Source organism: Rhinatrema bivittatum, chromosome 14, assembly GCF_901001135.1.
Source record: "Rhinatrema bivittatum chromosome 14, aRhiBiv1.1, whole genome shotgun sequence".
Lineage (NCBI taxonomy): Eukaryota > Metazoa > Chordata > Amphibia > Gymnophiona > Rhinatrematidae > Rhinatrema > Rhinatrema bivittatum.
In genome coordinates this window covers 53,437,704-53,454,567 of record NC_042628.1, presented here as the reverse complement: position 1 = coordinate 53,454,567, position 16,864 = coordinate 53,437,704, and the positions used below count along the sequence as shown (strand labels likewise).

The 16,864-nt window shown below is 50.1% G+C and overlaps 1 protein-coding gene across 1 annotated transcript in view; it reads right to left on the bottom strand.

Moving 5' to 3' along the window:
• Positions 1–270: 270 nt before the first annotated feature.
• The window catches only part of GRIK5 (glutamate ionotropic receptor kainate type subunit 5), a 248,979-nt gene continuing 232,385 nt past the window's right edge, over positions 271–16,864 (bottom strand). The window contains 5 exon segments of the mRNA XM_029577154.1: positions 271–1,367; positions 1,859–1,980; positions 9,611–9,739; positions 16,424–16,469; positions 16,471–16,650. Coding sequence (XP_029433014.1) covers positions 999–1,367; positions 1,859–1,980; positions 9,611–9,739; positions 16,424–16,469; positions 16,471–16,650 — 846 coding nt within the window. The 3' untranslated portion in view covers positions 271–998.

Here is a 16,864-nt window from a genome sequence, read left to right as displayed (position 1 = left end):
GATTCCACCACTTCCCCTTCAGGTATCTCCTTCCAACCCTTGACAAGGCTCTTTCTAATATCTCTCTATCCTCAATTGTAAGTGAAAAGCATCACTTTTTGTCCTGTGCCCAGAGCACAGAACACAGCTACTCGCCACCCCCCCCCCCCCCAACCTCCCATGATCCCCGCGCCCCCTCCCAGAAGAGAAAACATGGCAAGACAGGGAAGGAGCAAGGGAAGGATGCAGCTAAAAGAATGAAACAGTCTGAGTTTTTATTTCAGCTCTCCCAGTCTGGCACTGCGTACACGTGTACCACTATTACCACGCTTTCTTTTGGCACTAGAAACTTTGCAAAAACCAAACAAAATAAAGAATTAAAAAGAAAAGCAAAAACCCCTGCACGGAGCAGCGTTGCTGGAGGGGGTTCAGTCCTTGGACTGGATGCCACTGTTCCTGGGCCTCCGCTGTTTTCACTTTCGGATGTTTCTCAAGTGCCCAGCTTTCGCCTTTTCACTTTGCCTGAGAACAGTACTCCGACCAATTCAAAACTTCCTCCATCCCCTTCTCTCCCTTACCCTGGCCTGAAGACAGTTTGGGGGAAAACTACCCCCTCCCCCTGAGTTTGTGCCAGCGGCAAGCAAAGAACGCACTGACAGCAGGCCAGGCTTCTCCATTCTTCTTTTCCACGTCCTCTTTCTCATTTCTTTTCTTCTCTCTCTTTCCTGCCAACATCCCCCACCCCTCCCCAACCAAAAAAATCAAATAAAAATAGAACCGGAAAAGGAAAAACACGGCGGCTTCTCTGAGGCATGGAGTCCCATCGTGCGCACGGCGCACACTACGTGAAAATAAAACCCCAAAAATAGATCAAGGCACCTCCGCCAGGGCGAAGGCCATTTTTATATATATTTATATGTGTTTGTTTTTTTACTTTTAACCAGTAGTTCCAGCCAATTGCTTCTTCCAAACAAAAAGCAAAACTCCTTTGTGACATCACGCGGAGGGAGTCTGTGACATCACTCCTGCTCGCTCATGTTCGTTGGCTGCCTCCTGGGTGTGGCTTCCTCGGGCGGGACAGGGATCCTGGGCATGTGGGAGGCCCGCAGGGTCTGTATTCTCCGACACTCTTGGCATATGCGGATGTGGGTGCAGCTGCGTGGTGGGCCCGGATCATCCAGAAGCCGCTGAGGTCCAGGGCCTGGATCCGAGGAAGGGGCCCCAGAGTAGAGCTTGCCATTGCTGAGCCGCATCTCGCGGACAGAGCGCAGAGGTTTGGTAAGAGCCAGCATGGCCCGGCCATGCCGCCTCCGGCGTCGCCAGCGTGAAGGTTTCCGGCAGGAGACAGCATTCTGAAGCTCACTCAGCATCTCTTGGCAGACAGAAACCTGGAAGAGAAGGAAAGGGAGGGACTGCTATGAGAAATGATAGTGGTCGCTGCTCCTTACATAACCCCCAGTACTGCCTTCTGTCTGCCACCGAGAGACAGAGAGGATGGAACCATGGAGCGCCTCCCCACAGGACTGGGAACCTGGGGTTTCCTCCACAACTGGAAAACCAGGACCTCAAGGGATTCCCATTCATGAGATTCCAGGGAATCCTTCAGAAGTTCCACAGTTGTGAGGAAAGCAAATGAATCTCCTGTCAAACCAGGAGGCCCCCAATTACTGGAAAACCAAGCTGACCCCTTTATTGTAAACTCAGGATACACCCCTACTACTGAGAAACCAGAGTAAGAAACCGAGGGACCCTATTACTGCTCTCACTATTGACAGGGGGAGGGGGAGACTCCCCTAGTCACATCCATCCTCTGCCCTTTCCTTCTAACTGATGCACCAATACCCCATCCCCACTGCCCGCTCCCCACCATAGCATTTACCTCCTCTGTCTCTGCTGAACGCCGCGTGGACCAGACAAACTCCATGATAGCGACAAACACAGCGATGATCAGGCCACAGATCAACACCACAAAAATACCCCCAATATTCTCCATCCCGAGACCTGCAGGGAGCAGCAGGCAGAGAGAGACACAGCGAGGGGAAAAGGGGTGGGGAAAGGCAAGGGACAGGGAGAAAGATGGAAAGAAATTTGAAAAGGTGGCAGAGAGAGAAACATTAAGGAGGTAGAAGGCCACCGAGGTGCATGACGGATTAATGTTCTATCGGGATGAGAGTGCCAACCTTGCTAGGGATAAGGTTGCCACCTGGCTCCATATTTATTTTACTTACAAAAAGGTATATCCTGTACAATCCAATGTTCTTGGTGAGTTACAACACTACAGACATTATAAAAACACAGTATCAATGAAAATATCATCAATAGACACGAGACACACTAAAACCAGATTTGGTTTGTGGCCTTCAGACATGACATAGTGTGATAATAAAAAGTATAATGGATCTTTTACACATCCAAGCTGGCAATTAACACAGTCCTATTTTACTGCACCATAAGCCTGCTTAAAAAAAGAAGGCTTCTGCCTGCTCTCTGTATGCTGGCAAACACTCAACTTCCCTAACTCCATCCGGTAGTGCATTCTAGAATTGAGGACCCCGCCACAAAATATGTTCTCTCCCAAGTCTCATCTAGCCTGGCCTGACAAACAGTAAGCACCTCAAGAATATTTTGCCTAGCTGATCTTAAAACTCTAGAAGGCTTCTCAATTCTTAGCAGAGAACTCGCACACTCTGAACTATCATGCCTCAATGTGTAATGAACCTGATCCTCCAGTACACGGGCAACCAGTGGAGTGAGCGCAGATCAGGGAGGGGGGGGGAGGGGGATGTGATTAAACAGGCAAGCTCCTGCGAGGAGTCTAGGAGCTGCATCCTGTACAGCCTGCAGGCTTTTCGGCACTATGGATGGCTAAAACCAACAATTCGAACTTGACGGTACCAGTGCCTGCAAGACCGTGCAGAAGTCATCAGCAATAAGTGAAAAAGCACTTTCAGTAAAGGAAAATTGGTTCTTACCTGCTAATTTTCGTTTCTGTAGTACCACAGATCAGTCCAGACTCCTGGGTTTATGCATCCCTGCCAGTGGATGGTGACAGAGAAAGTTTCACTGACACTGCTTCATAAACTCAGTGAAACCTGCAGTTCCTTAGTATTGATCAGTACCCAAGCCGAAAGAAGAAAATTCAACTGTAAAAAACAACATAACTAATGATTTAGACTCAATAAACTGTGACAACACATACTGCATACAGACCAACAATACTACAGCTGAGCAGATGACTCTCCAAATCTCCCAAACCGGGAGGGTTCAGGGCTGATCCATGGTACTACAGGAACAAAAATTAGCAGGTAAGAACCAATTTTCCTTTCCCTGTGCGTACCCAGATCAGTCCAGACTCTTGGGATGTACCAAAGCCCCCTCATAGGGTGGGACCTGGTGGCTCTCAGAACACTCTCACCAAAGGAAGGGGAGCCCAAATCTCCCATATCCAAGCGATAGTGCCTCGCAAAGGTATGTAGCGACTTCCAAGTCGCTGCTCTGCAAATCTCCTGGGGAGACACCAGTTGTGCCTTGGCTCAGGAGGCTGCCTGTGAACGTGTAGAATGCAGCCACATGCTTTCAGGAATTGCACGACCCACCGTAATGTAAGTGGAACCAATCGCCTCCTTCAACCATCATGCGATAATAGCTTTATATGCTTTGAAACCTTGCTTCACACCACGCCACAAAACAAAAGGTGGTCAGACCTTCTGAATTCATCCATCACCTCGAGATAGCGTAATAGAGCCCGCCGAACATCCAACCGCCTGAGCTCTTTCCCCTAAGGATCGGAAACATCTACCGTAGGAAAGGCTGGAAGCTCGACCGTCTGGTTCACATGGAAAGCGGAAACCACTTTCGGCAGAAAGGAAAGAACCGTCCACAACGAAACCCCAGAATTAGAAATCTGAAGGAAGGGGTCCCAACAGGACAGAGCCTGCAACTCAGAAATCCTTCTAGCCAAACATATAGCCACTAGAAAAAACACTTTGAGAGCCAAGTCCTTCAGTGTCACACTCCGAAGAGGTTCAAAACGAGCCTTACACAGACCTTGGAGACCCAGATTAAGATTCCAGGAAGGACATACATTTCCAACCGGCAGATACAAGTTCTTGGTGCCTCTAAGGAACAACATCCGGATGAGCTGAAATAGCGGAACCATCAATCTTGCCGCAGAGGCAACCTAAAGCCACCACCTGAACTTTAAGCGAGTTAGGAGATAAGCCTTTAGCGAAACCTTCTTGCAGAAAAGACAAAATGTCCAGAATGGAAGACCTGAGAGCTCGCACACTGTTAGCTGAACACCAAGACTCAAACACTTTCCAAATGCGAATGTAAGACATACTAGTGGATTTCTGTCTGGCTTGAAGTAAGGTAGTTATGATCACTTCCAGATAACCTCTGCGTCTTAACTGGCACCTCTCAAAAGCCATGCAATTAGACAGGTCTGAAAATATGGGGCCCTGACGAAGCAGGTCCACTAGATGATTGAAGCAAATCGGCCCTTCCACTGCTAAGTTGATCAGATCTGCAAACCAAGGACGTCATGGCCACTCCAGAGCTACCAGGACTACCTCCCCACGATGTTTTTCGATGCGACCTAGCACTTTGCCTGCCCATGGCCAGGGAGGAAACATAAAGCAAAACTCCTTGCAGCCAAGGAAGAACCAGAGCATTGACGCCTTCGGCTCCATGTTGACGCCACCGACTGAAAAATCAGAACGCTTTGGCATTCTGGCAAGTCGCCATTAAATCCACATGAGGCGGACCCCATCAATCGTGAATGAGCTGCATCACGGCCTCCAACAATTCCCACTCACCAGGGTCCAGCTGAATTTGACTCAAGAAATCCGCTTGAACATTGTCGACCGCAGCTAGGTGGAACACAGCTATGTGCTCCAGGTGCCACTCTGCACAAAGAATTAACTTCTGAGCTTCCTGAGCTACCGCCTGACTCTTGGTCCCACCCTGCCGATTGATATATGCCACAGTAGTCGCAATGTCTGACAGAATCCGTACTGACCGACCTTCCACCAATGGCAAGAGCTCTCTCAAAGCTAGACGAACTGCCCTGGTCTCCAGACTGTTGATAGACCAAGTTAACTCTCTCGCAGACCAGGACCCCTGGACGGAATGGTGTTGGCAAACTGCCCCCCAGTCAGAAAGACTGGCATCGGTGGTAACTATCTTCCAGTTCAGGACTTTGAGGTCCATCCCTCGCACAAGACTGTGAGTCTGCCATTGCCTCTTGAGGGTTTAGCCAGGGAGAATCTTGCTTGGTGGCTTCGGATGAAATTCCTTTGAGACTGGCCCCCAACGATTCAAAAGCGACCTTTGCAACAGCCTCATATGGAAGAATGCCTACGGAACCAACTCCAGCGTTGAAGTCATCAAGCCTAGAACTAGCAAATAATCCCACACCTTGGGGACTCGCAACCGCAACAGCCGGCGGACAAGACTCTGCAACTTGAGAACTCTCTCCTCCGACAGATATACTCTTCCATTCGAGTGTCGAACCAAGCACCCAGATTCGCCAAGGACTGAGTCGGCATCAAGTGACTCTTTGTCAGGTTTACTACCCAGCTGAGAGACTGAAGAACCTCGAGTACTTTGCAAACCAACTGTTGGCAGAGCAACTCAGACTTTACCCTGATAAGCCAGTCGTTCAGATATGGGTGGACTAGAATCCCTTCCTTCCGAAGCGCCACCGCCACCACCACCATCACCTTGGTGAAGGTGCGTGGGGCTGTGGCCAGCCCAAATGGAAGGGCCCAGAACTGAAAATGCTGTCCCAGGATCATGAGGAGAAGAAAGCACTGCAAGTCCGGATGGATGGGAATGTGCAGATAGGCCTCTGTGAGATCCAACAAAGCCAGAAATTCCCTCTTGCAAACCGCTGCTATCACGGACCGCAAGATTTCCATCTGGAAGCGCGGCACCTTGAGAACTGCGTTCACTCTCTTCAAATCGAGTATGGGACGAAACGTGGCCTCCTTCTTGGGGACAATGAAATAAATGGAGTAGCAACCCATACGAAGCTCCGTCGAGGAAACTGGGATTACCGCATCCAAGGGGAAATAAGGAACAGATTGCGAACGGGACAAGCAAATTCTAAAGCGAAGCCATTTCCTATTACACTGAGAACCCACTGGTCCTGTGTAATCCTGGCCCACTAGACGTGATAAAAGGAATGACGGAGTGGACCGGCCTCGCCTCATTGCAAAGGCTTACCACCGGCCATAGCACCTCCAGTGGCTCTACGAAATGGTCTCCGGGGCCCCCGAAAGGACTGCCTCCAGGACTGACCCCGAGAAGAAAATGGTCTCTGAGCTCCTGGAGCAGCCCTCAAGGGCTGAGATTGTCTATCGGAACAAAAACGAGACTGCACCTGGAAAAAGCGCTTGGCTTTAGGCTTATCCTCAGGCAGGCAGGGAGCCTTATTATCTCCAAGAGACTGAATCAGATGCTTGAGATCCTCTCCAAACAAAAGCCGCCCCTTGAAAGGCAGCGAACCTAACTGAACCTTGGAGAATACATCTGCCGCCCAGTTTCGCAACCAGAGCAATCTCCTGGCCACCACCGAAACCATCACACAAGAGGAAGTACAGACCAAATCATACAGAGCATCTGCTCCATAAGCCACTGCGGCCTCAATCTGCTCGGCCCTGTCAGAGACCTCACCAGACCTCGGCATGGACTCCTGAAACTCCTGAACCCAGCAAAGGCATGCATGTTGCCTGAAGCTGGTACAAATCGCCGCTCTCAAACTCAAGGCTAAGACTTCAAATATGCACTTGAGGTGCACCTCCAATTTACAATCCTGCACGTCCTTTAACGCTGTGGAACCTGTTACGGGAATAGTGGTCCTCTTAGTGACTGCCAAGACCGCCACATCGACCTTAGGGAGAGAAAAAGCTTCACGTCCTGCTCCAAAAGAGGATAAAGCCTCCCCGTGCTTTGAGCAACCTTTAGGCCCGCATCCAGAGACCTCCACTCAGCTTCAACCATCCACTTAACTGCCTTGTGGTACAGGAAGGAAGATGAACCCCTCATCCCATCTAGGACCGGGTCCACTCCCTCCAAATCCCAGTCATCCTGGGGCATATTGACCCCCAAAACCTGAAAGGCCAAAGGGAGCAAAGCATCAAGTTCTTCCCAATTGAAAAGGCACACCACCTTGGGGTCATCTACTCCGGGAACGAGAAAACCCTGGTCATCGCCCTGACCAAAATTCCCCGGAGCCTGATTGATTAGACCTGCGGCCCTTGACCAGGGCCGCAGGCATCCGATGACGTCCCTGGGGGCGTCATCGGACTCCTCCACATCGCCACTGCCCAAGCGACCTCCCCCCCCCCCCCCCCCCGGAGGACCAAGAAATCTCTGAACAGGAGAAAACTGCAGTCTGCCCGAGAAACTCGGATCAGAACTAAAGCCAGTCCCTCCAACAGGTTGGGAGGGCCGAGGCTGGGCCTGAGTGACTCCCACAGCCACTGTTGCCTGGCCAAAAAGGCATCATGGAGTAACAAAATTAATTCAGGGGAAAAAGATGTCACTGCTGCTGCCCCACCGGGGCCCACAGCAGGACTCGGCAGCAACAGGTTGTTCCCCCCCCCCCCTCCAACCCCCCCCAATCAGTTCCCAAATCCAAATGGGCTAGAGACAAGAAGGGAGAACCCTCCCCCACTCCCCCCAATAGCGTGGGAGCAGGCCCAAAAAATCCCAAATGGCTGTCACTCCCGCGCTGTCCAGGCAAAAGGCAGGATCCCAACCAGAGCCCCGACCTGCCTGCTGCACCAACTTGGCCGACCTCCTACGCAGTTTCACGGCTGAAGGACCCCTAGAGGAGCTCTCCCCTCCGTCGGCACAGCCTGCACAAAGCCCGCCCCGATTAAGGTGCGAACGGGACGAGCCGTACGCACAACACGCGGCTCCGAGGGTCATAACAGAGGGGGGGGAGGAAACTACACGGAGACCCCGAAAAAACACAAAACTACAGTAGAAAAAGTGGTCCCCCAAAGGAAAACAGCCTCTCTTACTTCCACCGGGGGAGTAGGAGGTCACCTGCACCACAGTGCTGTGTTGCTGCTTAATGAGCCTTTTTTTTTTTTTTCTTCAATAAAAGCTTTACCTCAACCGTCTGAGACTATGAGCCTAAGGCAAGCCTCAGGGACAGAGGGAAAGCGGGATAAACCCCAATGGAGCCTGCAGCTGCCGGAGTGGCCTCGTGATGGGGAGGGATCTGGACATCAAGATTTACACCCCACAGGCGCACAGACGAGCTCACCAAAGGGTGACAACCCCTGGCTCGTCCGCCTCAACCGGATGGGGAGTACCCAAAGGATTCCTAAAAAAAGAGACCCCCAGGAGAAAGGCTCAAAAGAAAAAGTCAAAAAGTAAGGCAAAACTGCAGGTTTAGCACCCTGTGCCATCTGCTGGAGACAGAGAAATACTGAGGAACTGCAGGTGGCACTGGGGTTTATGAAGCAGTGTCAGTGAAACTTTCTCTGTCTCCATCTGCTGGCAGGGATGCATAAACCCAGGAGTCTGGACTGATCTGGGTATGTACAGGGAACTGCCTTTGTGTGTAACTGAAGTGAAAGGTTGGGTCCTAAATTTTGCAAATGAGGGGAAACCGGAATCACCTGTTCCTCAGATCGATGTGATCCAGGTAAACCGTGTCGAGGAAACCATCATCTCTGTCTTACCAACACTCAGCCTAAGCCTATTCTCCATTATCCATTGCTTAACACTGCACAAACATGCAGCAACTGTTGCCAGTGCATTACTCAGAGTTGTTACCACAGGGACAAAGAAGTGTATAGCTTGTAGTCCATATCCAAATCGGCAAGTAGGCTACAGACTGGATGCATCTATTATAGTCCTGGCTTTCCCACATTGCATGCAGAGACAGAAGAACATAAGAACATGCCATACTGGGTCAGACCAAGGGTCTATCAAGCCTAGTAACCTGTTTCCAACAGTGGCCAATCCAGCCTACAAGTACCTGGCAAAAACCCAAACACTAAATAGATCCCATGCTACTGGTGCCAGTAATAGCAGTGGCTATTCCGTAAGTCAACTTGATTAATAGTAGGAATGGACTTCTCCTCCAGGAATTTAAACCTTTTTTAAACCCAGCTACACTAACTGTACTAACCACATCCTCTGCAACAAATTCCAGAGCTTAATTGTATGCTGAGTGAAAAACTACAAGTCCCTGCATACACAGAGGTAAAGTTGTGACAGGATTAGCCTGTTCCTTATGACATGGAACCAGGTGGAAACTCTGGCTGGGGAACAGCTGCATGAACGTACAACACCACAAAGATGGTGGAGCAGAACAAAAGCTGTTGCCCTGGTTCTTGGATCTGGTGTCACAAGACCCCTCTGGTGCTGTGGTGCTGACAGCAGAACCCCCATTCTCTGGGAGAGATGTATCTGGTAGCCCCCAGAAACTGTGTTCTGAAGAACAAGGAGTGCTGCCAGTGAGGGCAAAAAGTTGTCTCACACCACCACCTGCTGTTAGATTTTAGTACTACACAAGAATGCCTGGGATATTTTTATGCACTTTCAAAGGGAATACACAGGAGAGGAGAGTTTATAACTTGGGGAGGGGGACTGGACTCTTCCTAACCTTTTGCCCTATGGTCTTCCTCTTTGGGACACTTCCCTCCTTCCCACCACTTGCGCTTCAGTACTTCCAGCCGATTGTTCTCCTGCATCTGTAGGATGGCCAGGGTGATCTCATCACGGAAAGGAGAGCCTGGAAAGGGTGAGAGAGACAGCAGAGAAGGGAGGGCATCACATTCAAGGCAAATTAACATTGAGAGGCCACTGTTTTCAGTGCATGTAAATATAATATAACATGTTATAAGTGATAGTTTTACTTCAGTAAACTGTACCTTGAATGTTCTTTTTTCATGTAAATGCTGTTATTATAAATGCAGAATTTTTAATTGTGTGTGGTGACGGCCAACAGGGGGGTGAGGTGTAAAGTTGTAAGATTCACCTAGGGTGCTTAATACCCTTGCACCATCCCGTGTGTCACACACAGACTTCCTCCACTCACTCATCTCCCACTTACCCTAGAGGGCAAATTCTGGGAGAGGATAGAAGGCAGATGCTAGGGTTCCTGGGAGTGTGACAGGATTACAGCTTCCTAGAAATATGATCACTAGTACTCTATCTGCCACGCCGCTGGGAAATCTGAAGCCTCCTTCCCCCCTTTGTCCAAAAAGGCTAGATTCCAAGGGAGACCCTCACCCCCACCCCCATTTGCCCTCTCGCTGATTCGACCTGTGTCACGCCTTTGGGGGGGGGGGGGGGACCATCTCTTTCCTCGCCTCAAGCTGCAGATTCCCTTGGGATGCCTCTGCCCATCTCCCTGAGTAAACCCCTAGAGATAGCAAAATGTTGCTTACCTGTAACAGGTGTTCTCACAGGACAGCAGGATGTTAGTCCTCACATATGGGTGACATCACAGGATGGAGCCCAATCACGGAACACTTTTGTCAAAGTTTCTAGAACTTTGACTGGCCCCTACTGGGCATACCCAGCATGGCACCAACCCTGCATCCAGCAGGGGTCCCCCTTCAGTCTTGTTTAAAAGCTAAAGTAAGTGCCAAAAATAAAAATAAGAAAAATAAGCGGGTTTCTTGAGGACTAACATCCTGCTGTCCTGTGAGAACACCTGTTACAGGTAAGCAACATTTTGCTTTCTCACAGGTCAAGCAGGATGGTAGTCCTCACATATGGGTGAGTACCGAGCTGAGGATGTCTGAACATGCACCAAATGTACCCAAAGACGTGCAATAGGCACAACAACTGGGGTGGAATTTGGTAGAGGGCATCCTGAACCCTAACGGGCAGGTGGAAGGGTGTTGGTACATCAAGTTGCAAAAAGGTTGCGCAAGACACATTGGCCAAAGATGGAATCTTGTCTTCCAGCCTTGTCTAGACAATAATGGGCTGTAAAGGTGTGGAGAGAACTCCAGGTAGCAGCCCTACAAATATCAGGAAGCGGCACTGAGCGAAGGTGCGCTACAGAAGTTGCCATGGCCCTGACCGAGTGTGCTTTAACACGGTCCTGAAGTGGAATGCCTGCTTGCTGATAGCAAAAAGAAATGCAGTCCACTAGCCAGGAGGAGAGAGTCTGCTTATCCACAGGTTGACCCAATCTGAAGGAAGCAATGGAAACAAACAATTGAGTACTTTGCCTGTGGGCAGCTGTACGGTCTAGGTAGAATGCCAGAGCCCGTTTGCAGTCGATGGTATGCAGAGCCTTCTCTCCTGGATTGGAATGGGGCCTGGGAAAGAAGGTGGGTAGTATAAAGGATTGATTAATGTGAAACTCCAATACTACCTTAGGCAAGAACCGGGTGAGTGCATGACCGGGCAGTACGCCCGGTCATGCAGAAGTTTTGTGTAAGGCGGATAGGTAACTAGGGCCTGTAACTCACTAACACTGCGAGCAGATATGATTGCCAGAAGAAAAATCACTTGTGAGAAAGCGAAGATCACAGGATTGGAGAGGCTCGAATGGTGGTTTCATGAGCCGACCCAAAACCAGATTAAGGTCCCAATAAGGGGCCGGAGGGAGCAGTGGAGGTTTGAGGTGGAGCAAGCCCTTCAGAAAACATGTTACAAGGGGTTGTACTGAAATAGGAACATCCCCGACACCTTTATGGAAGGTGGCCACCGCACTGACATGCAGTCTGATGGAGGAAGTTTTTAGGCCTGATTCTGACAAATTCCAGAGATAGTCTAGAAACTTCGTGGTGGAACAGGTAAAGGGATCAAGGGTCTGAGAAGAACACCATGATTTAAACCTGTTCCATTTGTAAAGATAAGATTTTCTCATGGAAGGCTTCCGTGAAGCAATCAGGACACAGGAAACTGGCTCCGAAAGGTTGAGAGGCTGCAGGATTAACCTTTCAACATCCAGGCTATCAGGGACAAGGCCTGAAGATTGGGGTGGTGTAGGCACCCGTTGTTCTGCGTGATCAGAAGCGGGTCTTGCCCCAGGGGAATGTGCCTGCGAATGGAGAGGTCCTGAAGAATCGGAAACCACACTTGATGTGGCCAGTGAGATGCTATCAGAATCATGCTTCATGTCCTGATGTAGCTTCATGAGAGTCTTTGAGAGAAGTGGAAGTGGAGGGAATGCATATAGGAGACCGGCGTCCCATGAGAGGGAGAACGCATCTCTTGGCTGTAAGTGTTGGCTGCGAGTGAGAGAGCAGTAGTTCTCTACTTTGCAGTTTTGAGGTGACGCAAAGAGGTCTATGTGAAGGTAACCCCAACGTTGGAATATCAAGTCCGCTACTGTGGGGTTGAGAGACCACTCGTGTGGTCGAAAGGTGCGACTCAGCTTGTCTGCCAACACATTGTCCACTCCCGGCAAGTAGGTGGCTCTGAGATACATCGAGTGGGAGAGGGCTTCCGCCCATATCTGTGCAGCCTCCTGACATAGGAGGTGGGAGCCTGTTCCTCCTTGTTTGTTGATGTACCACATGGCCACCTGGTTGTCCGTTTGAATCAGAATGACCTGATTGGAGAGGCGGTCCTGAAATACTATGAGAGCATATCTGATTTCTCGTAGCTCCAGGAAATTGATCTGGTGTTTGGCTTCCTCTGGAGACCAGGACCCTTGAGTTTGTAAATTGGCAATGTGTGCTCCCCAACCGATGTTGGAGGCATCTGTTGTAAGGGTTATTTGAGGATCTGGAGCTTGAAAAGGAAGACCTTGGAGGAGATTGGCCTGATTCTTCCACCAAGCTAGAGATAGACGAAGTGGGTTGGTTATGTGGACAACAGCTGATAGTGGTTGAGATGACTGAATCCATTGTGACCTTAGAGTCCACTGTAGGATCATCATGGCGAGATGAGTCATGGACGTGACGTGTACTGAGGATGCCATGTGTCCTAGCAGGACTAGACAGTGACATGCAGTGGAGTGTTGTCAAGACTGCAGCTGATGGGTGAGAGAGGAGATGATGAGAGCTCGTTCTTGAGGAAGAAATGCCTTCGCCTTGAGGGTGCCCAAGTCTGCTCCTATGAACAACAGGGTTTGTGATGGGATCAAGCTGGACTTTGGATAATTGATGAGAAACCCTAGAGAGATCAGGGTGTGCAAGGTGAGACGTAGGGATGCCAGAACAGCTTGCTGTGTGGGAGCCCTGATCAACCAATCGTCGAGGTAGGGGTAGACATGGACACCTTGAGTTCTGAGGAACGCTGCTACTACTACGAGGCACTTGGTGAAGACTCGTGGAGCAGAGGCTAGGCCGAATGATAGCACTCGATACTGGTAGTGCTTTGGGCCTACGAGGAATCGCAGAAATTTGCGATGAGACGGAGTTATTGTGATATGTGTGTAAGCGTCCTGGAGGTCTAGAGAGCAGAGCCAGTCTCCCCTTTGTAGAAGGGGGAGGTGGGAACCCAAGGTCACCATCTTGAACTTTTCTCTTTGGAGGAACTTGTTTAAGACTCGAAGATGTAGTATCGGGCGAACGCCACCTGACTTTTTTGGGATTAGAAAATACCGAGAGTAGAATCCGAGGCCCTGCTGGGAGTAGGGCACTGGTTCTATTGCTCTGGACTGGAGGAGTAGGGAAATCTCCTGTTCCAGGAGTGGTGAATGGTCTGATTTTCCCCACATCAGCCGAGGTGGGGAGTCCAGTGGAATGGCAAGAAAGTTGAAATGATAACCTTGAGTTATTATGGTGAGAACCCACTGGTCTGTGGTGACTGAGTGCCAGATGTGGCTGAAGTGGCACAATCAGCCTCCCACTGGTACATGCCTTAGTGGAGTCTGAATGCTGCTCTCTAGAAAAAAGTCAAAAACCAGATGCTGGACCTGGTTGAGGAGTTGTTTGCGGCTTTTGCCTGTGAGGTTGCCTGGACTGGCCTTTCTGGTAAGGCTTGGTAGCGTGACCTTTGGACAGAGGAGAATAAGATTTCCTTTGGCGGTAAAAGGAGTTCTTGGGCTCCTTTCTGAATGTTTGCTTAGCAGGGTATTCAGAAGGTATCAAGGAGAGTTGGTGAAGAGTCTCATGGTGATCCTTGAGTTGTGCCACTGCCTTTTGTATTTGCTCACCAAAAAGATTATCTCCAGTGCAAGGCAAATCAGATAGTCTATCCTGGACCTCAGGTCGTAGGTCTGACGACTTTAGCCAGGCCCATCACCTTGCAGAAATGGCTGTTGCTGAAACCCTGGAAGCGGTGTCAAAAACGTCATAGGCAGATCTTATCTATTGCTTGCCCGCTTCTAAACCCTTTTGAGCTAGGGTGTGCAATTGGTCTTGAGACTGTTGAGGTAGGGACTCAGCAATGTCCTGTATCTGTTTAAAAAGGACCCTGCTGTACTGGGTCATATAAAGTTGATAAGAGGCGATGCGGGATATAAGCATTGCCCCTTGAAAGATATGGCGACCTATAGTATTCAGGAATTTTTGTTCCTTTCCTGGAGGATAGGCTTGGATCTTCAGGCTTTCTTTTGGGCTGACTCAACAACCACTGAATGGTGGTCCAGTTGGGACTTCTGGAAACCTGGAGTTGACTGGACTAGGTATGTAGTGTCAGCTTTCCGTTTAACTGGTGCCCCAGAACCAGGATGTTCCCAATTTCTTTTCAGAAGATCCAGGAGGACATCATGGATGGGAATAGATGTTAGTTCTTTAGGAGCATCTAAAAATTGAAGAAGTTCCATAATCTGATGTCTATCATCTTGTTCTGTCTGAAGTTGAAATGGACCCACTTCAGCCATTTCCTTCACAAAATTAATGAAGGACAAGTCCTCTGGCGGAGAACGCTTCCTGCTTTCAGCAGGAGAGGGTGGCGATGGCAAGTCATCGGTGTCCTGGGATGAATTGTCAGTCCAGGTAGGGATCATCACCAGCACCCCCAATATCATTGGAGGGACGAAAAATTGGTATACCTGAAGGTCCCGGGAAAGGCACCGGTGGCACTGATGGTGGCACTGAGGGCATCGATGGACAGGTCAGTGGCACCGATGGAAACAAAGATGCAATCGGTGAAACCGATGTTCTAGGCATCGGAAGGACTCCCGATGGCGGAAGGAACGTTGTTTCTCCTTCTGTCGATGAAAGAGGAATCGGAGAAGGCGGCACTGGGTCCATTGGAGTCATCGGATCCATTGGAGGAAAAGCAGCGATCAGCACTTCCATTCTCCTGAGTAACGGTGCTATGTTGCTGGAATGGGATCGGTTACCGGTTCAGGCGTCGATGGAACCTTGAAGCCTTGCATCGCTCTGTCGATGGCCTCCTGAATCATCTGATCCAGTTCCTCCCAGAAACCTGGAGCATGGTGCCCCAATGCCGGAGGAGGAGGAGGCGGAGGCGTAGCTGGAGGGACCACCGTTGGAGGTGGAATCACGGCTCCTATCGGTGAAGGTTGCCTCGGTGACCCTGAACAAGATAGGGACAGTGCCTTTTCTGGACGGGCTTTCTTCGATGGTGGTTCAGACGATAACGACATCAAGGCCTTGCCTGCGTCGACGGTCTGAGACCTGCGATGTCGATGCCGATGCTTTTCTTGATGCTTACCTCTGTCCTTTTCATGAGGGGGAACAGAGGGTGTCAATGGCCGTGGAGTCGTCGATGCTGGTCGGACACTGGCCGGTGCCCGATGATGGTGCGACGTAGACAGTGTCGGTTCAGACGACGTCGATGTTATGGACGCGTCGGGGTTTTTGACCGAAAGAGAAGTTCCATTTTCTCCATTCTAGCCTTGCGACCTTTAGGTGTCATGAGGGCACATTTGGTGCAAGTAAGGACATCATGCTCGCTACCCAGACACATTACACATACCTGGTGAGGGTCAATAATGGACATTGTGTGGGTGCAGTCCAGGGCATTGACGGAACCCAGACGCCATGGCCTGGGAAAATATTTAGCCGCGGTGCGGTCGATGGCCAGTAGGCCGTGAGGGCCAAACTCGACCGGAATCGGGTAAAAAAATTTACCGGACCGCCGCAGACGTAAAAATGAAAGAGGGGGACCCCTGTGGGGTAGAAAGTTGAATATTAATTCCATGAGGAAATTTCCTGTCAGGAATCTCTGTGGAGCTCCTTAAGCCACGTGGCTACTGCTGCGAGGAATAAAGAAGACTGAAGGGGGACCCCTGCTGGTTGCAGGGTTAGTGCCATCCTGGGCATGCCCAGTAGGTGCCAGTCAAAGTTCTAGAAACTTTTGACAAAAGTGTTCCGTGATTGGGCTCCATCCTGTGATGTCACCCATATGTGAGGACTACCATCCTGCTTGACCTGTGAGAAACATTGATGCTGGAACCTTCTATTTCTCCAACACAAATATCTCTACACTGTGATTACCAAAATGACCTGTGGTATCTGGCAAGGAGTATAGTGAGGGCTCAACCTCAGGAACCCTCACACACACACAAGTGGCTATGCTGTGCGTTACCCACCCAGTGGCATGCCGATTCCATATCCCTTGGTGTCCAGCAGCCCCCCCAATCTGTGTCAGATTGCAGTTGAGTCGTCGATGATACTCATTCATGGTGGACTCCAGGAGGAAGGCATACTTGGAGTTCAGGACACGTGCAATGCCCTCCTCTGTGCTCTTCACAAAAACACTGGGCTGTTTAGAATGCATGTAGTTCCACATCCGCTGGTAGGTCTGGTACCGGGAGTTCTAATGGAAGGAACAGAGAGGGTACATCGTAAGGAAGGAGTTGGAAAGCAAGCATACAAAATATCGAGGTCCATATTCAAAAGCATTAAGCCTGATAACTCAGAAGTTATCCGGCTACTTGAAAATTTGGGTACTTATCCGGCTTGTGAGGGAGTCTACAGGAAACTCCCTCAGATCATCTTAAGGGACCAGCCACAGCTAGCTGGCCCAGTCC